Source organism: Anser brachyrhynchus (assembly GCF_964034855.1).
Source record: "Anser brachyrhynchus genome assembly, chromosome: 7".
Lineage (NCBI taxonomy): Eukaryota > Metazoa > Chordata > Aves > Anseriformes > Anatidae > Anser > Anser brachyrhynchus.
In genome coordinates this window covers 9,162,592-9,187,798 of record NC_137701.1, presented here as the reverse complement: position 1 = coordinate 9,187,798, position 25,207 = coordinate 9,162,592, and the positions used below count along the sequence as shown (strand labels likewise).

The window sequence follows — 25,207 nt, the reverse complement described above, 5'->3', positions numbered from 1 at the left end:
GATACAGCAATCTTGTGCTTTAGTTTTTGTCTGAATCTGAATTTCAAAATGGAAAGGCTTTCCTTGCACCGGTTCAAGGGTACTCACCTTTGTTGCGGTCACAAAATGGAAATACATGCTGTTCCAGCACAAATTGACTTCTGTCCTTGATACAGTGATGAGCGAGATATTATTTCCTCAGTGCTCTGACTTGGAGGCTATAGAATTATTGCTGCTGACTGTAAACAGCACCGGAGCAGCTTGTTTTAAAGTGTCAGGCTTGGAAGATGTGCAGTTCACTCAAAATGCTTGTTGTAAACCTGATTCCAGCAGTTCCATATGGACACGGTCCAGCTAAATGGCCTCGTGCTTACTGAAGTACGGGACAGGCAGTGGGAGCTGTGATTTGCTAGGAATTAGTCCGAAGCAAGGCTTTTACCCTCTCCGTGCTTGCGTTGTTCTCTCTTTCTCCCTTAAGCCTCTCAGTAGCATCTGATAAGGGAAGTTCATCTCTGAGCGACTTGTGGTCAGAGGTGTTTGACCCAATTCCACAAAACACTCCAACAGGGTTGGCTCTAAGCACTGCTCTGTTCCTAGCGACCTCAGTGTGCTGGCACAAGCACTGAATTATAGATGGAAAAGAACTTTTCTCCCTCATTTGCAAGCACAGAAAAGAATGCATGTTTTCAGTTTGGGAGCAACTCTTGAAAAACCTTATTTGAGCTTATTTGGTCCCAGTCCTTCTCTAAAGCAATATGTATAAGAAAATCATACTAGCATCATCGGTGTCCCCAGCTCATTTCAGTAGCCCTGGCTGATGCCTAAAGGAGTCTCAATTCTGATTTTTCCTTATCACGTCCCCTCCTAAGCAGGTGGACGTTGGCAGGTGCTGTTACATCTCTCTTTGAGATGTTGGTTTTATTTGCCTCCAGAGGGGCTGCAGTCAAGGATACCCGTTCTGCTAATGAGCAGTGCTCAAAAGGCATTTAAAACCCCTTGAAAACTCACTAGCCGAACAGGTAGCCCCTGCTGATGTCTGCAAAGCCTCTGCTGCTGCATCCTCCCTGCTGCGCCTGGTGATAAGGCACAGCTTGAAGCTTCAAATGCCACCGCCGGGCTGATCAATCTCTATCCAGCCCTGTCCTTCTCTCTCCCCCAGACAACTTCAGCTGAGGACGAGATGAAAACGTAAGTGGCTGCTTTTGGGCGTGGGGATCTCGGAGGTGGTGGAGTTGAAATCAATCACTACCAACTACAAAGGGCTCGCAACTTAATCCGAGGGAGCATCGGTTCTGTGGCAGCTCGAAAGCAAGCAAACAGCAACAACAAAACAAATTGCAGGCATAGGCAAAGATGAAAATTTTCTATTTTTCCTGTTATTATCCTCAGTGGAGGAAAAACTGCATATTCCATCCACTCGCCAAACAACCTGAAGTTAAAATAGGATAGTAGGGATGCTACTTATGTGGTGATAGTGACAGTGCTGTGCAGATGATATACAGCAGTGAGTTCACATAATCCCGAACAAAATGTAACCTTAATCCCTAAGAAATTTCTTGCTGACATGAACACAAGATTCTGTATATTTCAATCAGGGACTCTTATTTTTTTAATTTGTAGTTATATGTTTTTCTTTCTTTTCACTAATTTCAGCAAATAGAACATTTTCAGGTATTTCCTCAATTCTGTACCCTCCCCAAAGTGAATAAGACTTAATGTTTTTCAGCTTTTTTTTTTTTTTTAATTTTGGGAAGCAGTTGACTCAAATTCTCTCAAAGATCTCCTTCCTTTCATTGAGATTTTCTATCACATTTGCAAAATGCTTTTATCTGTATAACTCATTAAGATCTGACACTGTGAGGCAGGTATTATAGGACCTAAATTCTATGCTTTCTCTTGCTTTCCATCAAACGTATTTTCAGATACACCACGCTTCAATCAATGGGACACAGCTTTTTTGCACTACTTGAAATCCAGACAGTGATTAAATGCCTGACTGCTCCTTAAGTACACACAGAAAGGCTTCAAGTTTTAAAATGAGGTGTGAATTCTTACAGGGAGGTTAATTTAGTTGATGTTGTTTAAAATAAGAAAAGAAACCCTGTTGTTATCACTGATTGCCAGGTCACTGAATAAAAGGCTTCAAAAACAGTAACTAAAATGCCTTCATTTCAGATATGGTGCCAGCTTGCTCTTTGCCAACCTTAAAGCCACCTTGCCATCCTGCTTGCTTTCTTATCGGGTTATTTCTCCACGGGTTGTTTTATTTTCCTCCTGCGTAGACACCCCACATCTTTGATGGCTTGGTATCGAGAATCCCAAGTCTGTCCCCTGAATTCTTTTCTGGGGGGATGGTTTGGGACCTGTCATTCTCCCCTTGGCATTAGCTTTCTCCTTCCTCTAGTATTTTGGAGATTTCTTGAATTCAGAGCATTTGAATGTGGGGTTTTGCCAGGGTCGTCCCAGGAGCAGAGGTTGATTTCAGCACTCAGGAGACAAGTTTGAGCCATCCAGGGAGAGGGCTTGAATTCAACACAAAATTTGGTCCCAGGTGAGATGCTGCTGTTGATTTTTTTGTGAAACACATCCCTGCTGAGACAGCGCTCCTGTATTTGCACACAGGTAAGGGAACAGTAATCTGTAGTCAGGTGCCCTGAAGGCAAAATACCATCAGTAGATACTGGTACACCCAGAATACACCTAAAGTGATAAATGTGTTATCAGAGATGATTTCCCCTAAGCTGCATACTATTGTAGAATTAAGTGATATAGCTAGTAACAATGATCGGGTGGAGAAGACAGCAAAAATGTCTGAATTTCAGTTAAATTTTCTTTGGATTAAATTCAATGGCCTGCAAAACATGGAAACTTCTCTTCTTGCTTTTACACCAGTACAAAGACTTATTCTGCCTGTGCTCCAGGTCTGCTCTTTGCAAGGTGATTCATCTGTATCGAGTTTGCTGCATGTCTATAAAACCAGCAGTCAGGCTGAGTAAATTAGAGCTGATGAAAAGTTTTTAGTCTGGGGACCAACAAGATAAATCCATCATACAAAATGAATCTGAATTTTTGCCGGGTACTGTTGCTCAGTGTTGTTTCGCATTATTTCTTATAAGACTTTATAAGAATTATAGCAATTTCTCCCAGCTGGGAAAAAGAGATTTCCTGAAGTTCATACATTTCTTTTCAAGACTGACTGAACCTTTTCAAATAACGCAGTTATCTCCGGATCTAGAAATCATTTTTTTCTGCTGTTCTGCAAGTGGCCACCTGTCTTATTTCAGGAATATTAAAAAGTACACGCTTTCCCCCTGCCCACCTGCTTTACCTCTATTACATTGCAGCTCAGACCAGACATGAAATACATTCTGAGCATTTCCCAGTAGAAATACAAAACACAACCATTGCTGTCAGTTTAATTCTGATTTTTAAAAAATAATAATTTCTTTAATGAAGTTAGGATTTGAGATAGTGCAACAGTTTGTTTGATCTCTGGTTTCTTTAATGATGAAACACGTTAAGCAACTCTCCTCTGCTTTCCCATTTTATGGTTGAAAATCCCATTGATTTGTGCAATTACGATGTTGGCAAAATTTGACTGGTGTTTGCCCACTAAGTAATAACAGCCTGTAAAAGAAGGAGAGGGAAGGAGCACAAAATTTTTTTTATTGCACAAAATCAATCCTTTCAGTCACAGTTCACCCCTCCATTAGCTGAGTCTTGAACACTTACAATTGAATATATACTTCTGTAATTTGCGGAATTGGTGCCTCGGAGCTTGCTCCTGCCTGCACAATGAGCACCAACGGGTGTTTGAATTTGCATCCTAAAGAGTGGGGATGCTGCAGGAGTTCTCCAACCCAACAGCGCTGCATAATTCGGGTGCCTTGGGTCGTTGCTGTTGCTTGACGGATTTCTTTCTTCACTCTAGCAGATTTGGCTTGATGAGAGGACACATGGGGTGTTCGTAGGGGTGTGAATAAGCAGGGCAGCCTCCCGTATTACAGCTGCAGAGGATTTGGATGGACCCAATGCTTGGGCCTCACTGGAGGGCAGAAGGAAAGGAGATCAGGGAAGAGGTAGGAGAGGAAGGAGAGGCATTGTTTTGAGAAACCTTGAGGGCGAGGACTGGGTGGTTGCACTGGGAGGTAACCCTCTCCCTGGAGTGCTGCGCTTGCTGGTAATGCATAGCAAGGGCACGAACCCTGGGCAGCACGTGAATGTATAACCAGGCAGTCCAGCCCCACTGGTGGAAATTATCTGCTGAGTTGCCAGTAAAAGAAACTTGCAAGGTCTTCAGATCCTCTGTGAATAATTCCAGTTTTCTTTTCCCATCGCTTCTGGTGGTGCTCAGTGCGAGGCACTACGGTAAGCAAAACAGCTGAGAGGACATCAAAAAGGCAGGGCAGTCCTCAAGGGTGCGTACACCACGCTGCAGCTTTAATGAGGCACGAGTAAGCTTTCTTTAAGAGAGAGATTTGATTTATTCAATGGTATTGGATTGGAATTTGTTGATATCTAATATCCTGCTGGCCGGGAGTAGCTGGTGCAGGAGTTGCAGCCCCAGCCTTTTTCCAAATGTGATTTTGGGGGTGGTTCTGAGGCTCGCTTACGCAATGAGAAGAGCTGGATGAGAGAGAATTCGATCAGTGCTCTTCAAATCTCTGAGAGGCCAGGGTTTTTTCGATGTTAACATTGAGTTAGTGCCTTAGTAAATAGCAGAAGAAAATCACAGATACGCTTTGAGTCACGAAGCAAGATTTTCCCCTGGAAAAGTTCCCATCCATAGGCAGGCTTGGCACTGGCGGAGGGAGTTTATCAGAAGGAAGTTTCCATGGACAAAAAGAGAACAGGGATGGGACACTGGCAAAGGAGTTTGGTGACTTTGGTTTCTCAGCCCCGTGTTTCTTACATGTTTGTGATTGAGGTGTCTACGTGTTGTAGTAAAGGGGAGGTGGGGTTAGTCATTCTCCTGGTTTGGTAGTGACAGTATTCCCCCTGTATGCAGATCCTCGATGGGCTTTGCTCCCTTTGTCCACAGCTGCTGAGCCTGGTTGAGGAGCAGGCACTGGGGCAGGGACGTGCACGAGTCCCTGCTTGGCAGCTGCTGTCACAACCTGTCCATGGGGGTAAGGCATCTTCCCACTCCGGTGGGGATCAGGCTGGGGCTCAGCCCTGCTCCTTGGGGGAACTGATGATCCCTGAGGGTCCCACCAACTTGGGGTATTTCCTGGTTCTATGAATCCAGCTTTTTTTAGTGCCATATGTGAAACTAGTAAAGGACGTGAAAACCCGTGTGCCACCAGTGCTGTGGAAGGGGAAGAGGTGTGGGAGAGCTGCATCATGCTGACAGCAGAGGCCATGCAGTGACATCCCAGGTAGGCAGCTGTGTTTGTAAACAGGATGCAGAGAAGATAAAAAGGAGAAGTAATTTTTCCACCATCACTTCTGCTTCTCCCATTAGGGAAAAAAAAAAAAGTCATGAACAAGATCTGCTTTGAAATAAAAAGCAAGCAGCTGTATAATATTACTACAAAGTACCCAAAGGAAGGATCATGATAGAATCAAACTGCCACAGAGAAAAGCAGTTACGTCTGAGGAAAAATAATCTTGGTGCTTTTCCTACTCAGATACAGGTATGTGGAGGAACATCACAGCATGGCAATGAGGTGATACTTGTCATTTGTGTGACAGAGACAAATTAGAATCCAGCCATCTCGGGGTGGGAATGATTTTTGTGAAAATTAATGACTTGATTAGAAGGAGAAATGAAGCTTCTTCAAGGGGACATGCAAATAAAGGAGGAATCACTAAAACTGTCACCTGATGGAAAGCGAACATTACAAAAAGAAAGATCGGTGGGATATTATAAAAAGACAAATTTGATGCGATATTAATCATGTACTGCCAGCTTCAGCAGAAGGAAGAGCAGGAGGAAGAATTCAGCTCAGTACGTCCCTGTAGGACTTGGAAAGTGTCTTCTGCTTTTAAGGATGGGATGAAAACCCACTCCCAGGTGAGTCGGGCACATTGAGTCTGCCCCCAGGCTGGGGTGCCAGTCTTAGGTGGGCTTATGGGGTCCTTAATTCCTAGGTGGTGCCTCAAACTGTCTCCAGGCACCGTGGGAGAAATTTGCCTCCCTTCATCTAGAGACAAGGGCAGTAGAGAATTAGTCATTTCCGTAAGCGTCTGTAGTTCCCAGATGGCAAATTTGCAGAGCACGGTGTCTATATTGGATGATTTCTGCAACCTATCAGGAGGATTAGGGGCACCGTATTTTAAACAACAAACAGTTGTAATCTCTGTTGGGAAGAAGCACATCAGGCTAAAGCTGAGCAAGCATTAAACCTGATTTTGAACTTGATCTGTTTCATTAAGATCTGAGACCGTAGGGGCAATTAGTTTCAGGTTCAGGCCCGACCTTTCCTTTCCTTGTCCTTTGAGGACAAGCAAGGCAGCTAAGCTGAAAGCGATGCTTTTCTTAAGGAGGAATACCACCTGCATAAATGTCGGGCGATGTGCAAGTAGTATGTCGAGTTGGAGGAGTGCCTGAGAGGTTTTCTTGGGTTCTCTACGTCCAGATGATCTGTAAGGGATATTTTTGTTTCACTCTTCCTTGGGTCTGGAGAGCCACAAACCTTTCAGACTGATGTAGGTAATGCAGTGGGGTCCAAAGCTGTTTTTCAAATGCTGTATTTCTTGTCCAACACGAGCAGTGGGAAAGGGGCCAATGCCCCAAGCAGCTCTCTTGATGACCTCTCATGTCAAACTTCAGTTTAATGGGAATTTGTCATGGCCGAGGGAGGGGTCTTGCAGATAACCCACAGGAATTAAATACTGGGGGCCGCGCTCTCACTGCAAGTGACAAGGGGTATCTGAGTTTCTGGTGTTGGGAGTAGCTCCCAGTTTAGCCCACTACCACTACACAGATGATGGGATTGGTGCTCTTTTGGTCTCAGATGGGCAGAGATTATTTGTGCCAGGGGAGTTTCAGGTTGGAAATGAGGAGACATTTCTTCTCAGAAAGAGCAGACAGGCATTGGGACGGGTTGCCCAGGGAGGTGGTGGAGTCACCGTCCCTTGGGGTGTTCAAGGAAAGGTTGGACGTGGTGCTTAGGGACATGGTTTAGTGGGTGACATTGGTGGTAGAGGGATGGTTGGACCAGATGATCTTGGAGGGCTTTTCCAACCATAATGATTCTGTGATTCTGTGACTCAATCAGGTGCAGGGACAAGGCGGTAATTTCGGGACATGGTGGTCTCCATCTCCTCAGCTCTGGGCGTCAGGTAGCAGTGGCGCACAGACTGGCTGTGTGCCCTCGGGGCAGCAATGCTAAGGATGAGCGGGATGTGTTCCCACTGCTACGAGTGTATTTTTGGCCCATCTGTCTGCAGGCTCTGCCAGAAACCCTGGAACAGTTTTCATACTTTGAGAGACAGTTTTCCAACAATATGGCTTAGATTTTTTAAATATGAGGGAAGCGTATGGTAGTGAACACGGCAGCTTCTCCTGGGGGGTGGTGCTCTGCTATGACGGGGGCCTCCTGCCTTCATCTCCAGTTTTAGCCCCCCCCTTTCTAGGTCTGCCTATTTTAGAAAATGACAGTTTTGCTCTTGGCAAGGAGCCCGAAGCACTTGGTTTTCTAGTGGCATCACACCTGTACCACAACTGCCTCCCAAACCGGGTCCTCCTGGCCCAGCATCGCACCTGGGTGTGCAGCACGCACCAAGCTCTCTGGGTTGCTCTGCACAAATGGTTTGTGTGCTGACAACAAGGTGCAAATCTGGATAGATCTTCCCATGTCAGCTCTTTTCCTGCTTTTAAAACTTGCTCTTTTAGCTTCATTTTGTCCTGATGTGTTTATTTTTCAGTAGGAGGAAGGCAGCCACGTTGAGGCAAGGGCACCCTTGGTGCTGAGCTCCCTTCATTAATAGAAGGCCCCATTTATTTGCCAGCCAAGAACTTCCTTCCCCTTGTTCCCCTCCGAACACTTTGAAGCCTCTACCTTTCTCCTCTCATTTGAAAGCGGTCGCTGGGACTGTCTTCATATTCCCCATGTATATTTAGCCATAAATTGCATCTGACTGTGGTGACACTAATTATGGCGGAGGCACTGGGAGGCAGCCCCCCTCGCGGGGAGCGCGGCCAAGAAATCCGCCGTGACTGGCAGGTGTTTCGACCGCTTCAGACAACTGCAATTTCCTACAAGCGTCCTTCCCCTTTGCGGAGGCCGTGCAGATTCGGGGGCGCGGGGCTGGCCCCCGACCCGCTGGCGTCGGACCCCTGGGGCATCTCCTCCGGGCTGTCCTCTCCCTTTGTAAGGAACAAAGGGATTTTCCCCTCCCTCGGGAAATGTGCATGTTTCCCAGCGACGTGCTGCCGAGGTGTTTGACCAAATGTTATTAAAACTCGGCAAGGGCTGATAATCCCAGAAGCAGCGCGGCGCATTCCTGTGACATTGAAATCATTTAGTAATTTTACAGTACATTTGAATTTCGGCGTTGCTCAGCCTCTCACTTTCCATTAACTTTGCCTGGAATTTCTTATGTCCGTGCACACAAGCAGAAGTGTCAAGTTTCTCCTTCATGCTCCAAAACGCCACCTGAATCACAATTGTGCTGCGGCTAATTGTTATTAATTAAGCTGTTCCTAGCGGTCCTAGCTGGGCTTTTTTTTTTTTTTTTTTGCCTGTAATAAAAAGCAAACACATTCTGTAAGCGCAGCGGTTGCTGGTATTAAGGAGGGAAAACAAGGGAGCCCTGTTCCCAGGAAGTTCTCTGCACCCCATGAGATGGTTTTGCTGGTTTCGGGGTGGGTGCGTGTGTTTTTAAGGGGGTTTTTAAGCAGTGTAGAGCTGGGCTCGTTGCTGCCAAATGAGATTCGCTGACCTTCCATGCCATTTACCCGTCACAGGCAGGCAGCTCCAAGGGCATTTCGCAGCGGGTAAATTTGCACTGAGCCGCTCTCCCTGCACGTGCTCCTGCATCACTTAAGTGTGCGGCTGTGGCCAAAGCCCCGGTCACAAGTTTTGGATGGGATCACATGCTGGGAGCCCTGTGCATCCCACCGGGCTCCCCCTCCCACCTTCCTCGCCTTTCCCAGGTTCAATTTAATGGGATCATCAAGTGGAGTGAGCGAGGAGGAAGGTATTAATGAATCGGGGACCCCGGGAGCAGTGTTGTCGGCACTGGGAAAATTGCTTCTTGGCCTTTTCTCCTTAATGAGGCTGCTGATAACGTGCCCATTGCTTCCCACCCGGCCACGAGGAGCAGGGCGCTTGTCACTCACCCGCCTTTCTCCATGTTTGCGAAAATAAAACCGGGTGGGGAGAGCTTTGGGCAGAAACACCGTGTCGTCTTGTGGGATACGGGAATATAAAGCTGCTCTCGGTCTGTGGGAATATGTCATCTGTGTCTTCAAAAAAAGCAACCAGACATCTGCTCTGCCTTTTCCTTTTTTTTTTTTTTCACCCTTGCGTTAGGTTAAGAACCAGAAAACAGGTTATTTTGGCACATCACTGGGACATGTTATTCTAATAGAGAGCTAACAGTTTCCATTTGCAGGGTAAAGGTGCTTCTAAGTGTCCTCTTATGAAGTCAGAAATAGGTTTGGGATTTTTCCTAGCTGTAGTTAAAAAAGGATCAGGGGAACGGCTTGTGCACAGAGCTAAGAGATTTGCCCAAGGGTATGGGGTGGTGGTGGCTCACATTTAATCTGTTCCTGGAGCTGCCCCAGGTGTGTATGAGGCATCGCCTTGCCTTCATCCCAACAAATCTCTGGATGTTTTGCTGTGAAATGGCCACTCTCCTGCTGGTAGCATTTGTGGAAAAGGCCAGAATTTCATGGCAAGTCAGTGGAAGGCTTTATGGCTGCTTACCGGGACAAACCCCTCACTCCATTCTTTTTCAGAGCGCTGTCTCTGACTCCCTCCCCGGCTGCTGTATGGACCCCTGGGGAGGTCTGGCTGGCGGATTTGGGCTGGTTGATCCCCAGGCAAGGTGTGTGTCCCATCTGTGTCTGTTAAAGCTGCTTTGCAACATCTGCAGAGGAGACCTGGGTGGCCACTGTGGGGTGAGCATCTTGGGTAAAGTAAGGATCAGCCCTCCACGTGTTCCTCGTTTTAGGGAAAAAGGGCTAGGAAAAGAGAGAATCCCAAAAGACCAACTTTATTATGTGTGTGTGCATACGTGTATGCCAAAATATGTACTGTGCTCCTGTTCTACGTAGGCTTAGCAGCAGGGCAAGGAGCACAGGATGGTGATTTTGTGTCTGTGAGCGCTGTCTTCACTTCCCCCTGCCATCCTGAAGCCCTCCTGTTATTAAGGGAGGCGAGCTCCAGCACCAATGCCTCCGTTGATAAAACACTCCTACTGCTGTGGAGCGGAGGACTCAAGTTAATGGTGCTCCTGCTCCTGGGATTTACCATTTGGAAGGTATTTTATTGCTATCTTTTGACATTTCCCTGCACTTTTATGCTCATTTATATAACTGTTGTCCTTGATTTACAGCCGATTTTCTTCATGTGTAGCAGTGACATAAATTGTGCAGCCCTACTTTCAGTGGTTATAAATTTGAGGAATTCAGTAAACTATGGGATGGGGGAAAAAGGGCGGAAGCCTTTTGAAGAGGCATTTGATCACAACCCCAGACAAAATAACCAGTTCTTTCAGTGCAAATCCGAAGCAAACATCCAAATAGGTTGGCACAGCCTGCTTCTTGCATACAGGCAGTTGTGGGGCGTTTGTGGTGTGAAATGTGAGGTGTTCGTGTATGATAACAGGATGCACAAGGCCAAAACCACACAGCAGTGGCATTTCTACGGCGAACCCTCGGAGCTCTGTTAACCAAGGCCTGCAGGGGTTTTTGGAGGAGCAGCAAATTAATGTGCTTCTTTTCATCATAAACCTGCTTGTTCAGATGATGATGTTTAAAACCCTCAAACAAGCTCAGGTTCCCAAGGAGCCGTCTGTGGCCATCAGAGCTGCGAAGCCTATCAAAGCCACCGGTCAGGCCAGTGAAATAAAGACCTCAGGTTTTGATTTTCTTGGCATCTCTCTTTGTAGAGGAAGAGAAACAGCTCATTTAAAAACTGCTTTCTGAGTTGGGCTGTCAGAGCAGCTTTCTGTTGACCTTTACAAATTGATACCGGCACAATCAATGGACAGAAGTTTAAGGGCAGTCTCTGGGGGGGTGGGAAAGAAACCCAGACCTTTATAAAATATATATGGAGTGCATTTTAAGAAGCCCAACAGAAAGAACAAGCAACATTAACAGGGAACATATTGGAGAAAACTGATCCATAAAGAATTCATAATACACAGTTTTGACTACAGTTACTTAGAGCTTGTCTTTTGGGATGATTTCTGAAAGTACACAAGACAAAAAATAACAAACATGCCTTATAGGAAATCCAGAACAAATGATATGTTGGGCTTGGAAAACAATTGGAGATTTTGAAGATGCTTTGCCTGATTCGACTACAGGTGAAGTGCATTTGGGGAGCAATTTCCCAGCACCTGCGACACCCCCGCCTCCTTATAGCCTCAGAAAATGAAGCTGCTTGAGAAGACTCAATAGAAATTACATGAGAAGGGGCAAGTCAGCCCGGCTGTGATTTCAGGAACAGGCTTGTGTGTTTTCTGAGCAGTCAGGGAGACAGAGGGAGGAGCTCATTCAACGCAGACCTGCAGCCCTCGCTTCCCAGGTAAAATAGGAGGAAGCTTCAGCACTGCGCTGAATATGCTGCTCTTATACAAGCAGGTCATAGATTGAAATACATGTCCCTCTGTACAGATTTCATAGCAGTGCAGGCCAACAGTCACAGTGAAGTTAAAAATCAGTCCCTTTACTTCTTAATAGGAACAAAAGCTTCTCAGCAGTAGAGGTAAGGTTTTATACATTGTGTTTGGCAGAGCTGAAGACCTGACTGGGTGCTCAGCACATCTGAAGGATAGGCTGGTGGGTTTTTTAGCTTTTTGTTTTGATTGTACTTATGTTGTGGGATCAGGGTCTCAGTTCCAAGCACACAGGTCTGAGAAAGCAGGAGCTTGGTAAGTGTGAGGGTGCCGTGCAGGGGAGGCGCAGTGATGTGTGTGAAGCTGTGTGCAACATGCAGGAAGTACAACCGGGGAAGGGTACATGTGGCAGAAGATACTAGCCTAAAACACTATCTTAAAACCAGGCTGTGTGTTTTACATATACAGTATAGAGAAAAAAAAAAGGTTCTTGCATAGAACCATTGCTGAAAGTTTGTTTTTCCTGCCTATAAACTGATATCTGAACTTGGTTTAATAACATACAGTTTTTGTTGCTCTGTGTGGCCATGGGCAATTAGGAAAACACAGCCATCAGTTCAAGGAAGGCTTCTGTAGGAGAGACCTTGAGACCAGTGCTTCAACTTGGTGACCTCTCTACAGCCAGGCTCCAGCATTTTGGCTCTGGGCAGTCGGTGCCATCAGCCCTCACAGCTCCCCAGCATCAACACGGCAAAACCTTTCCTGGCTTCCAGGTTTCAGTAATCACCATTTCAGCTGTCTTCCACGAGCTGAATTCTCCTGGCTGTTTGACAAGGATATCGTGTGTTGCTTGAGAACCTGTTATTTTCATCAATGAAAATAAACTGCGTGCAGCTTCAGCTTAATAGACAGGTGCATATTTGCTAAAATAGTGCGATTTTTTTTTTTTTTTTAATTGCACTCTCCTGCATTACCCCGTCCCCTTGAAGCAAGCTGGGCAAAGCAGCTCTGTGGCTCTGGGCTCACTCTTGCCCCATGGATGGGGGCTCCTAGTCCCAGCATGCTCCCAGAGGGGTGCTGGGTTTCCTTATTCCCCAAATGTTTGTCCAGGGGCTTTGTTTAACCCCCTCCTGCAGTTTTTTCTTGCAGAGCTGCCAGAATTTGGGGAGGTTGATCTTTCCAAAGCAGTCCACTTCTTTGTGTGCTACAATTCCGTAGTTACCTTAATAATTTTAATAGGTGGTCTTTGGATTATGCGATATTTACCGATGCAAAGGGAGAATGACTTCAATGGGAGATGTCAGGGGGATTTCCAGGGAGATTTCAGTGGCTCATGCACACCCTGTAACAATGGGGCACTTGCTGTGTGCTTCAGTGGTGAGTAATTGTCCCGGTTACACGGGTAGATATAAAAGCACCTGTCCCACCTACCCCTCCTGAGATGCATCTTTTACACAAACAGTGCTTAAGTAGCAGTAAGCAGGGTCTGAGGGCTGGTTCCCATTTGGCCAAGTGTTTCAGTATCGTACTGTCAGCGAGGACTGAGATCCCCTTCCTGTTGCGGCGGCTGCCAGGGCTCCCGCTGGAGTTCTGGGGATGAGGATCCGGCCAACGCTGAATGAATGCGCTCCCTTGTGCCCGCACCAGCTCGGTGTGTTTGTACAGCGTTAATTAAAATGCATTTAAGTTGAGCGAATGCTTGAGGCATTTGGGGCCCCTCTGGGGAAGGAGCAGGCAGCCAGGCGAGCGAAGCCCCTGGCTGTTGGCGAGTCCCAGCAGGGCAGCCGGAGCTGCCGGCGAGGGCGACTGCTTCTTAGCAGTGGGCACTGCTCTGTGCCATCCCCCGGCCCCAGGAGAGCTCCTGCGTGTCCCCACTCCGTGAGCGGGAAGGAGGTCTGGGGCCAACCTGGCAGCAGATGTCATTGGTGTCACTAAATCGAGTTGCGGTTAAGGCAGATGTACAGAAGTGCTTCCCTTCCTTCAGCTCCTGCCCGTGTGCTCGTGCTCCATCATCTTCCTCTGCCGACCTGGCTTTCCTCTAGAAACGTACCAGCATTGAAGAAGCACCCCAAAGCCTTCCTGCTGCTGTGAGCTGGCTTTGCCGTAGACATTTCCATCATTTGCACCGCTTTGCTTCAGTTAGGACAAGACTGGGAAGCAGGGAGGGCAATACTTGCAAACTTGTGCCTTCAGCCTGGCACCTCGCTCCGCCTCTAGCTGCCCTAGCGTGCCTGGCCTTGTATCTCTCAGGATCAATTATCTCCAGACTCGTTCATTTCGGGAGGCATTGGTAATAGGCTGTATTTTGGTGCTGTAGGGGAGGATTTGGGTTCTTGGCATTAGAAGTTGCATTCACAAGCTTAATTTTGGGCACTGCACAGAAAATGAGGCGGGAACAGGCCGTCTGTAGATCTAAGACCAGACTAAGCCTGGTGCTGGAAGCAGAGACCGCTCCAGTCTCTCTTAGATAATGTCTATTAATTGCTCGTTTTGGCCTGGCGCTTCATTGGGAGAAAAACTGTAAACGCTGAAAACATTCAGTAAAGTAAGTTATTTTTTGCATCCTGCAGCTGGTAAGAAAATGCCACACTCCCTCTATGCCGTGCATTCATCCTTGCTAAGCATTTATTTGCATGGCTGTAAAAAGAATTCTTGAATTTTAAATGCTTTTCTAACACGACTTGCAACTTGCCGCTTTGACTGCCAGCGCCAGCGAGCTGCTTGCAGCAGGGACGGGGCTGCTGGCTGGGGGTGGCGGCGAGCAGCGTGGGGCCACGTGTCCCCCCATGTCCCCCCCATCCCTCAGGCTCCCGCCAGCTTGGAGGCTTTGCTGCTGCCTCCTTGTTGGAGCGAGCGCTTCCAGATTCCCAGCAAGACCTCAAGGAGAGCCAGATGATGGAGCAGATGGCAGATGACTAATTTGGCAAAGTTAGACGAGTGGAAATTGTTTGCTTTAATTGCTTGTCAAGTCCGGTACCTACATTATAGTTAAGGAGCAACTATTTACCCTGGAAATATGATGAAATGAGGAAAGAGAGTGTGTGTGCATGTGTGTGTATGTCTGTGAAGAGCAGGGAGAAGAAGGGAAGGGGAAGTACCCAGGGAAAATAAATTGGTATGCACCCATGGAAAAAAACAACAGCATTGGCAAAGCCTCGTGTATTATTTTCAGCTTTTTTTGAGTGGTAGCTGCGTGACTTAGGTCCTGCAGCACATCTTCCCCATGTTGTCCTTTCCCATTGCAGCATGGACACGAGGAAAAACAACGCTGGAGATGTTAGCATAAAACAAGCAGATGACAGTGGCTCGACACCGTCGGCATAGGCAATTATCCTTGAAATGCTGCAGTATCAATCTAGTCAACGTTTTGATGCCATTTTTTGGTTGATGCAAACACGAGCGCTACATCAGTGAAAGTGCGTAGCAGCAACCAAACAGATTTTGGAGAGCTCGGTGCAAAGACAGGGTGCAATCAGCTTGAGAAGTTGTCATCGCACATAAATAATCCCTCTCGATGAAGTTACAATCCCTGGCAGTCTCCACTGTGCCTATTCAGTTCTGTGTTCGTAACACTGGGGGAGATCTGCCCATTGCAGATGGTGTCTGATGAGCCTCCGTCGGAGGTGGGGCCATCCTCATAAAGCACGGCCCCGCTCCTTTTGTGACAACACCATTGGAGACAAGATTTGGGGGCTCAGTGCACGTTTCCAGACCCAGGGGCCATGGTAGCTGGTGGGATTCGGAGGGGATGGCCGTGTTGTAGCACGGAGCAGGCCTTATGGAAGGAAAACGCTTGTGTCAGCTGAGCTTTTAATTAGGAGTAGAGAGAAAATGATGCTTTCCTTCATTACGGCCTCTCACCTAGGGAAGGGAAGCCTCCAGTTTGACGACGCTCTCCGGAAGGTGATGGGGTCAAAGGAAGAAAGGTGGTGACCTGCAGTAGGTGTTTGCCTTCTCCCAGGAGCCATCTGCAGGGCTGTAAGGGCAGGCAGGCCGGCCCTCCCTTCATTAGGATGTGCCTAATTGCAAGAAAACACAGGGCTTGCAGCTCATTTAAGGAGAGCTGTAAGGTAATGAAAGCATTAAAACTGTTTTCCCCTTACTTCTGTGCGGGCACAGGGTACCCAGGCTAGGGCTGAGTGGGGAGCCGAAGGAAATGAATGGGGGCTGCTGTGAAATTGCTGGTAATTAGCTGTTTGTTAAGGGGCTCCAGTATTTCCCCCCCAGCTGGGGGGTCTAGCAAGTTGCCAGGAGTGTTTGCAATTATTAATAAACAGTTACTTCAGCTGTCCTTCAAGAAACCCTGGTAATGGTGCTGTCTGTATAAAGACAGCTAATTAAGTAAATAAATTACGGGGAAGTACAAAAAGGCTGCATTAGGAAGAGGTGCTAAATGTTGTTAGGCTCCTCCTGGCTGCGATAAAGGAACATATAATTCTGTGTTCCTAAAAAAAAAAAAAACTAGTGACTTGGAACATTTAATCCTTGTCTCGTGTTTTTGGCCTGCTTGACAAATGCATCAACAAACAGAGGTCGTGCCGCGTGCAGGCAGAGATGCTCTCCTGCCTCCTCACTCAAATGTCCTGTAATTCGGAAGACTGAAAGGCAGAGCTTGGGGCCATGGGGTGCACTGTGAGCAGCTGTGATGAATCCTGAGATATATCGGGATGCTCAAGGTGATGCCTCCTCGCTGCTTGGCTGAACACACGAGACACCAGGGTGGCTGCATGGAGGTGACGGTATTTTCTCCTGGGCAACTCAAAAACTCAAACCGTCGGCAAATCCAGAGAGGGGCTGCATAAAAAAATGAAACCTGTCACCCTCCTTCCAAAAGTTAGCTCGTCTGTTGAGCTGGGATGATTATAAAATCAGTTAGAATTACAAGAACCAGAATTAGACTGAGTTGAAATGATTTTGTAATATAACAGAGAGATTTGTCATCAGCGGAGCTGAGCACAATAATGGCCTAAAAAGCAGAAACTAAAGGACATTTTTAAATGCCTCCACTATTTCCTGTCTCTGAGTGAGCATCCAAATGGTGTGGCTTCGTTAGGAAAAAAAATGTCAATGGGAAATTAATTTCAGAGTCATATGCATGAATATTGATGAAAAATGTAAACTCACTTCAATACGGACAATTACGACTGCTGTAATTGGGGCCATTAGAAGCCGAAGCAGTTCTCTGTCACTTGAGGTAGCTGGGGAGAACTAAGCAACCGAACCTGAAGCATGAACGTGTGGGTAATACTGGGGGTCCAGTGCTGTGATGACCAAGAGTGCTGTGCCCCGGTGCCCACCTGACATGCCCGGGTCCCCCAGCTGCTCCCTTCTGCACAGGTGCCCAAAGGAGAGGGGTAAGACAGGGAAAAGCCATCACAACAATCAGAGTGGGCACAAAACAATAGTAGTGTTGGAATTAATTTTTTTTTCCTTTTTAAAATCCTCTTTTCAGTGAGAATTGGTGGTTCTGCCAGTGAGACCTGCATATTGCCTAGCGTAGGCAACTGCTTCGGGAGCTAGATGCCCATTTCCACCCTCCTCTGCAGGGAGGCATCTCTCAGCTCCCTAGCTGCTAGATGAGTTGTCTTCTGGATTGCAGCAGAGCATGGGAAAGGGTCCTCAGAGTTACGAGATGTCAATAAAATGAATTAGAATGAAAAGCCAGAGATTTACTCCAGGTCACTGGGAACAGGAATCTGTAAGTTTTCTGTTTTCATTTTCACTGGCTGCACTCTGTACTGCAGGAGGATGCAGTTCCCCAAACCACCCAGGCTTGGGGGTTAGATGAGAAGCAGGCACAGGGCTTCCCAGATACGAAGGGGCGCTCCTTCAGCTTTTGGATGATGTTTGTGGTGGCTCTCTATATCTGTGTATGAGCACGTAGCAAGGTTTGTTACCATAATTCTAGGAGAGGGCATGGCAAAGGGCTTGCAGATAGTGTGTTTGTAAGGAAATGTACTTGTGAGCATCATGGCACCAGGGTAGCTTGGCGCAGGTCAGCTGCTCCCTGTGTTTCTGTCTGAGAAAATGTATGGGGTTGTCAGATTTTTCTGTGTGCAGCACTGAAATGGCTCTGAAGGGCTTTTCTCTCTGAGCCACCTGTGCAAAATCTGAGCAAGTTGGGAGTGCTCTTGCTCAGAGGCCAAGGCAGATTTACGTTCACATTCCCCTCTGGGAGAAGCTACAGGCTGGAGAGGCATCTGAGCTAGTACTTTGCTGACCCTGTTAGAGACAGACCAATTAGTACTTTTTTATGAACCAAGAGAGAATCTGGTGCAGGGACTGCTTTCAACGCACAGTCTTTGTTTTCATACCGTTCATCAGTTTCTGGGCCTGTATAAGATAACCAGCGTACAACCAAGTGCTTTGAAGAGGTGCTTCTCTGTGGAATTGAGATTACAGCAGTTTTGTATGGCACGACAAGGCACACGGCATGATGTTTTGTTGTGCTCATGTTTATTTTGGCACTTTATTTTAAAGAGCTGAGACAACACATGAGTGCCAGTACTGTTTCAAAAGACTGCAAAGGCTGGAGGTGCTCTCCCAACTCGGGTACATATTGCAGAATATTAGCTCTGTTACATCCCCCTTCCATGCAGGAGAGTCTGTCTTGTACTACTGCTTGGTTTGAGGCAGTCTGTGTCCAATTTTCCTCCCTTGGCAGGGGAGATGGCCACCTTTTGCCATGCATCCCCCAGCAGCAGAGGCCCAGGTGTGAGCTGGCACAAGAAGAGGCTTTATGCACCAGAGGGGGTTTCTTTTTTCTAAGACAGAAATTAAATGCTTGGAATCACTGCGAGATAAATTTAGAAGATCAACGTGAGTTCTTCTAAATTTGCTTTTAAGATTTTATTCATCTGAAAGAATTGATTTCCATAGCATTATCAAAAGCCGGCAGTAGTTACTGCAAGGTTTGGTTGTACAAAATTAATCTTCCTCTAATAAAACTTCCAGCCCTGGTTTACATCTCGGCTGGTTTCACCCCTGTTGCTGCAAGAGCAGGCTCCAAATGTTCTGCCTCCTTACAGCAAAAAATGGCTAAATTAGCTTTTGTGAAACATTTAATGTGCGTGCGACATGAAATACCAGTGTTGCGGTGGATAGCTTTATTAGCCGAGCTGCTGGAATTGTTTTCTGAGCTATGTTGATCCTTAGTACCGATTGCGAAATGGAACAGAAATTATTTATTAGTCCTCGGGAGCCTTAAGACAGAATAATACTTATTCGGCTGGAAACACAGTCAATCTTGGTGTTATAGATGCTGCTGCTTTCAAGGAAAAAGCAAACAAACTGATTTTGTAATCGGTAGCAAACATTTTCCGAAGGCTTCTGGCAGGGACATGCGGGCATCTTCCTGAAGGGTTTTGATGCCCGTGGAAGGGGATTGGAACTTCATGGTCTTTGAGGTCCCTTCCAACACAAACTGTTCTATGATTCTGTGATCCCTGGATCTGAACGAAGCTTTGCATACACGAGAGGATGGGGCTTTGTATTTCAGAAAGGACGATGCAGTAGTGGTTGATCCTTCCAGCTATTCCCACTTACCAAGTTGGGAATCCTCAAAAATACCCATTAAACGTTACGAACAAAATCCTGTCTTGGAGTGTTTTACTCTAAATGGTAAGGTTTTCTGAGAAAACTTTCAAAAGCAGGAATGTTCGTGCTTTAAATCACGGCTTGAAATCAGGTAGTATTTATTTTAAAATTCATGTAAACCAGACAGTATTTTTACTTTTTGTTTTGCAGCACACTGTAATGTATTTCAAACATTTCAAGTTTATAAACTTAGTGAGAACTTTGAAATTGTAATTTGAGTAAGTCATATAAAGTATTAAAAACCTACATCCTATGCATTATTTCCTTTGGTAACTAGACCAAACATATACATGGTAAAGCAGTCCTATGTAGTGCCTGTTCTGCTTTCGTCTATGCTTCAGCTGCTAGAAACGCAAGAAAAGAGAATTATCTGCTAACCCCTGAGCCCACAAATGGCTCATAGTGATGCCAGCCCCGGTATTGCTCCCTGGTGGGGCATCCCAGTTGAGGAGGAGCAGCTTTCCGCTGCCATTTGTAGGGCAGGGGGAGTTTCCTTGGGAGCAAACTTTGAGCAGTCGGGGGGCTTTTGGCTGCCTCCCGCAGCCCTTCGCCAGCCGGCTGTTTGAGGCTCGAATCGCCCTGGCACTGGAGCAGATTGCTCTGCGGCAGGCGAGATGGGCAGCAGAAGATGCAGATGAGAATTGTCCCCGTTTCTATTAAAAAAAAAACAAAAAACAAAACAAAACAAAAAACCAAAAAAAAAGGGTGTAGTAAGTAAATACTCAATAATAGTAGTACTCCAAAACCTAATCGCTTTTGGTCTTTTAAAGGAAAAAGGACCTGCATCATTCAAAAGAGCATATTTTAGCCAATTTTACTGATTAGGCCTCCAGTCATGGAGGGTTTTGTTTGTATTGATCTAATCCAGCAGTGGGAATGGCTCCAGAAATGCTCTTCTGGTCTGGCTCATGTTTTGCATAATATAATGCCCATTTCAAAAGTGCGGATAGATTCAGATTAATTTGTTCGCAGATAAGAACAGCCCACAAGCTGTCAGTAGAGAGGAAAAGTAAGTGTAAGTGAAAAAAAAAAAAAAAAAGGCCAGCCCCATGCTCAAACATTTAAGTAGCATTGCTCTTATGACAGGCTGAGAGCTGCATGAAAAAATGCTGCTGTAAAATCCTGCTTCTGTGTTTCTTTCCTGGATTCATTTTTGTCGCTGCTTGATGCACGGCAATCTAATAGACTGAGCAGAGCTGTGATTTGGCACTGGCTTTGAACGGGACTTGAAGATTCAGAACAGAGTACTGTAATATTAAAGAACATCTTCTGAAAACTGACTGTATTTGGCTGGTATTTCCGAACTCGTCTGACACAGCTCCCTTGTGCATTCAGATCACAGCCTGGTGACTTGCGGAAAGACAGTAGGCTTTTGCTCTGTCTTTTATTATTTAATTGTGCAGAGCTCGGAAGAGCTGGGGACTTCAGGAAAGAGGAGGGAAAATGATGCTGGGTACAAGCCTTCTGGCCAGGTTGCTCATGGTTTCTTGACAGGTCCTACTGGGTGTCAGCTGAATAGGAAAAATGCTGGATTGCACACGTCAGCTCAGATGCACAGGTCTCTCTGGCCTCTTATCCTTAAATTTGTGAACATCTAGTATTCAGCATCCTGTATCCAGGGACTTCACCTGGTCCTGGTTTTTGCTCTTAATGTGCTGTGGTCAACTTGTTTTCCATTTGCCCTATGTGTTTGCGTTTTCCACATTTCTGGATGTTCAGTGGTAAATACCAGCACCTGGTCCCTTTGGTGAGAGGTATTTAAATTGCTGAGATGATCATGGACCTTCTCACCTCTGCTGCTGATACTCAATCCTGTGAATAACTCAGAATTTTTATTCCAGGTACCTCTATCCCTGGATATAAATCTTCCTTCCTTCCTTCTCTGCACCTGTTCCCCTCTTCCTTACTCACTCGGATTGTGTTTGTGGTTTGTTGCAGTGTGTGCTGGCACCGAGAACAAGCTGAGCTCCCTCTCGGACCTGGAGCAGCAATACCGGGCCCTGCGCAAGTACTATGAGAACTGTGAGGTAGTTATGGGCAACCTGGAAATCACCAGCATCGAGCACAACCGAGACCTCTCCTTCCTGCGGGTAAGCAACCTTCTCTTTATTTCCTCTCCATCTTCTGTGGACAGGGGAGTAGCCACAATGCTGGGCTGGAGGATGGCAGGTCTCCTGCCCACCACCTCCCAGAGCCTGCAGGAGAAGAGGCTAATAAAATGTCACAGATGCACAGAACACAAGAGCGATGTCGTGGCTGTGACAGATGCTCTGAGTATGTCATTTACATGCGTCCAGGACATGAGGGAGAAAGCCGTGTCATGCCGGAGGAGGGTGACACCTTGCTGGTCTCTACGGCTGCCTACTGCCAGCGGGTCTGGAGCTCTTAGGGTAGGGTGTAGGCAGGTTGGAGCAGTGCAGATAAGCACTGGTGGCTTGGACAAGCTTATCCTGATAAAATGTCATATGTGGACTGGTTAGTAGGGTAAACAAGGGAAGAACTCTGAAACAAAAGGTGTTTACTGAATTAACATAAAACCCTCTTCACTGTGGAGCCTGGGTTGTGTGATCCCCCAGCTTCTTGCTTTAGAGGTTTCCCTATTTTGTTTAAATATCATGCTTTTAGCCTTTGTGTTTGTGAAGGAGTATTTCGACATGGTTTGTGCGTTACCTGTTAACTTGGTAGCAACTACAAGGAGTAGGAGGTGAATGCCAAATGGAAAGAATTTAAACCCATCATGATTTGGCATGCCAAAACTGATTATGTTTGAAAAAAATACCCTGGTAAAGGAGTGTTCCAGTGCACATAGATGAAATTGGTGCGAGAACCATGTTTGAAAACAGCCCGTGGTGGTGTGGTTACAGATTGCACGGGTCATGCTCTCAAAAGTCAAGCCGTGACATGGATAAGGATTTGTGTTGCCTGTGTTGTATGGTATCGCTCGCATATCATTCTGCAAAATGCTCCTGTCACATGGCAAGATGCGTGTCTGCATGTAAGTGGCATTTTTGTAAAAAGCACGTAGGGGAGCAGCGGAGTTTTCATCCGGCAGCCCCGCAGGTTGTGTTACACTCGGGCATTTGGTTTGCCAGGTCTTGGGTGAGCCTTGTGCTCAGTTTCAGTTCAGAAAAAATTGAGCTTTCCATTATGGCTTCTAACAAAGGCAAAGCAGAGCCTCCGACAGTGTGCTTAACATTGCTTCGTGTTAAATTTGTTGGGGGTTTCGCAGGATTTCTGCTCTATACATCAGCCTATATTTGCTCAAAGCATACACCAGGCTGTGAAAAGATCTGCAAGCAAAATTCAGCTAGCAGATACACGTCTGGAGTGAAGTTTGGGGTGCTAATTGCACTCAGACTAACAGGTTGCCTGTTAATTTGAGCGACGAATGCCTAGGAAGTAAATGCTATCTGTACATTTCACAGTTGTGACAGGTGGGGAAAACACATATGTGCCTGAGCTCCGAAATAGATAGCCTTGGGGCAGCTGGACTAACGGTTCCCACTGCACTGCACGGGCAGCGGAGTCCTCGTGCAAGGGCAGGGTCCCTGCGCTGCTTTGGGCAATGCTGGAGTTTCAGATGCTTCCTGAAACTCCCAACGGGGCCATCGTGCATGCCTCTGAATTCATCAGATTCATCACAGATAGTTCACCCATTCAGCTTCCCGTCCTTCTTATGCTGACCAACAGGTAGGTGGGGAGAGCAAATTAATTGGGAATTAGGGAGTCACTGTTCCTTGTGGGGAGCTGCTGCAGGCAGAGGAAAATCTTAGCAAATGAGAGACAGTAAAACCAGCAAATGAGAGCAAAAAAGGATCCTGTGTAGTAAACGAAGGTTGTCCAGTTACGTTTGCTTCTTGGCAACGGTTACCATTGCATTTTTATTAGCATTATTGCTTATCTTACCTAAGACTGCACTCTCACTGAAATCTCAGCAGAAAGCAGAACTTGAAACAAACCCCAGCAAACTGCAAATCTATGTAATGTGATAAATTGTGGTCATTAAAATAGAAAACCAAACAGAGGAGAACGTGTTCTCGGTGAGGCAAGTAAATAAACAAATGTTGGCATATTTGTGCCGATAATTCAACATTCATTAGTTAGGCAATATTACTTGTTTTATCATTTTAAAAGTGATTTTAACCGCCAAACGAAGGTGGCAGATGGGAGATAACTAAATGAAGGGCTATTTATCTCTCCTAGACTTCAGCGTGGTGAACTCATCCTGCAACTCATATGATGCTTCTCTGGCCTACTCCCCTTTTTTCCCAGTTTCTTGCAAAAATTGCCCTCTTTCTCCACCATGTGGACTTTGAGCAGTCAGGTGATGGTTTGTGTTGTCTGTACGTCTGTCTGAGGAGTACAGGGTTTCTTTGTGCCCACCTGCCTTCTCGGTAGCCCCCAGCTTAGAGGGAAGACCTAGCAAACCAGGCCTGCTCACCTTCTTATCATGCAATAATAAATGAATACCATAAATGAATTCAAGTTGGGGGGGGGGGGGGAACAATTAAATTTATTTGTGCCGAGGAAGATTAAAAGATCAGCATCCCATCTTTCATATATATTCAGACATTTATTCTCTAAGTAGATTTGCTTTACGTGTACGAGTTAGCTCACTTAATCTGCTGATTAAGACTAAAAAGGGCTGTCTGTCACCTGAACGAAACGTTCAGCCACCAAACTTTGAAGCTTGAGAGCGTGTGCGTGGCATTGAGATCACGAGCAGCTTCACTCACATAAGAAGGGTTTGTATATTCCCCCAGTTTTTCCCAGCACTCTCGTATGCTCTCATCCTGCCGTTTTGGGAGCTAGGTATCCCCTGCTCATGGGTGGCCAAAAGGAGAGAGAGCAATTGCAGCCCGAGGTTGTCCTTCACGTGGGCCGGCCTCTGGCTCCACCAGCTCTGCTCCTTGAGTCTCGCCGAGGTCAGAACGGAGATTTACCTCCTTGTTTGGGATTTCGGAAAAGATCAGCTATGCACTGGTTCATATTGGAAATGACAGTTTGGTTTTGGAAGCAGGACCTTATTCTAGTTTCACTTGGCAAAACTGACAGCTTGTATTGTGGGCAGTTCTTACTTCTTAATGGTATCTCTGTGTTCAGTTTTCTGAATGAAAAACACAATTAGTATACCACAAAATGATCTTCTGCAGGCACTCTTCTTCTGTTAAACACATTTAGTAAACAAGAGTTATCTTAGGCTAATCCTCAGCCTTTTAGCAATTCGCAGGCAGTAAATTGTTTTCTTGTCCCTGGATTTTATTTAACCACTTCAGATTATTTATTTTTGAAGACATGACTGAAGTTCTGCACTGCTCACTGCAATAACTCTCCCAAATGATTATGAAACTTATTTCTAACTGCAATCAACGGCCTTCAGAAATGATCTACCATCGCTTGATAAATTCCTTGTTCATTTACCTCTGTAGTTCCCTTACCCGCAGCAACGCTAGCAGTTATATCTGCGTGTCGTTTAACTGAGCTCGGCAGGCAGCTTTATAGCTGCTCTGTGTCTGCAGCAATGTATAGCCACGTTGTCCCCGTGTCGACACACAGAGCTGGGTGGGCTGTGAAAACCAGGACCCTTAGACTTTGTGGCAGGTGGAGTTCGAGGGTTTGGGTGTTATGTCAAGAATATAGGTAATTTTTTGCTTCTGGCCGCGTTACAGCCTGGGAGGAGGATTGGGTCAGACAGAGCCCCTCTGAGGAAGGCAGCTTGCCTGATCAGGGAAGGGAAGAGTTGCTTGCCAACCTCGCTGCCTGGCCCCTGGGTGTTCAGGACTGCTTCTGGTTAAAAAAAAAAAAATAAAAAATTCTGTATTTTTAGAAAGCTTTCTGCTCTCTTGTAACAAACCAAGTCTATGCAGATCCTTCTGAAAGCTCTGGCTGCCTTGCC

General features: G+C 46.3%; 1 protein-coding gene across 12 annotated transcripts in view; it reads left to right on the top strand.

Moving 5' to 3' along the window:
- Window positions 1–25,207, top strand: part of ERBB4 (erb-b2 receptor tyrosine kinase 4) — a 580,719-nt gene that overhangs the window by 190,412 nt on the left and 365,100 nt on the right. For 10 of the 12 annotated variants that reach the window (XM_080600555.1, XM_080600553.1, XM_080600542.1 and 7 more), the window contains one exon: window positions 21,250–21,401. In XM_080600555.1, the coding sequence (XP_080456681.1) occupies window positions 21,250–21,401 (152 nt within the window). Of the gene's footprint in view, window positions 1–56; window positions 1,168–10,565; window positions 11,685–21,249; window positions 21,402–25,207 lie in introns of those variants that run through there. The other 2 variants (XM_080600545.1, XM_080600544.1) reach the window with 2 other exon arrangements.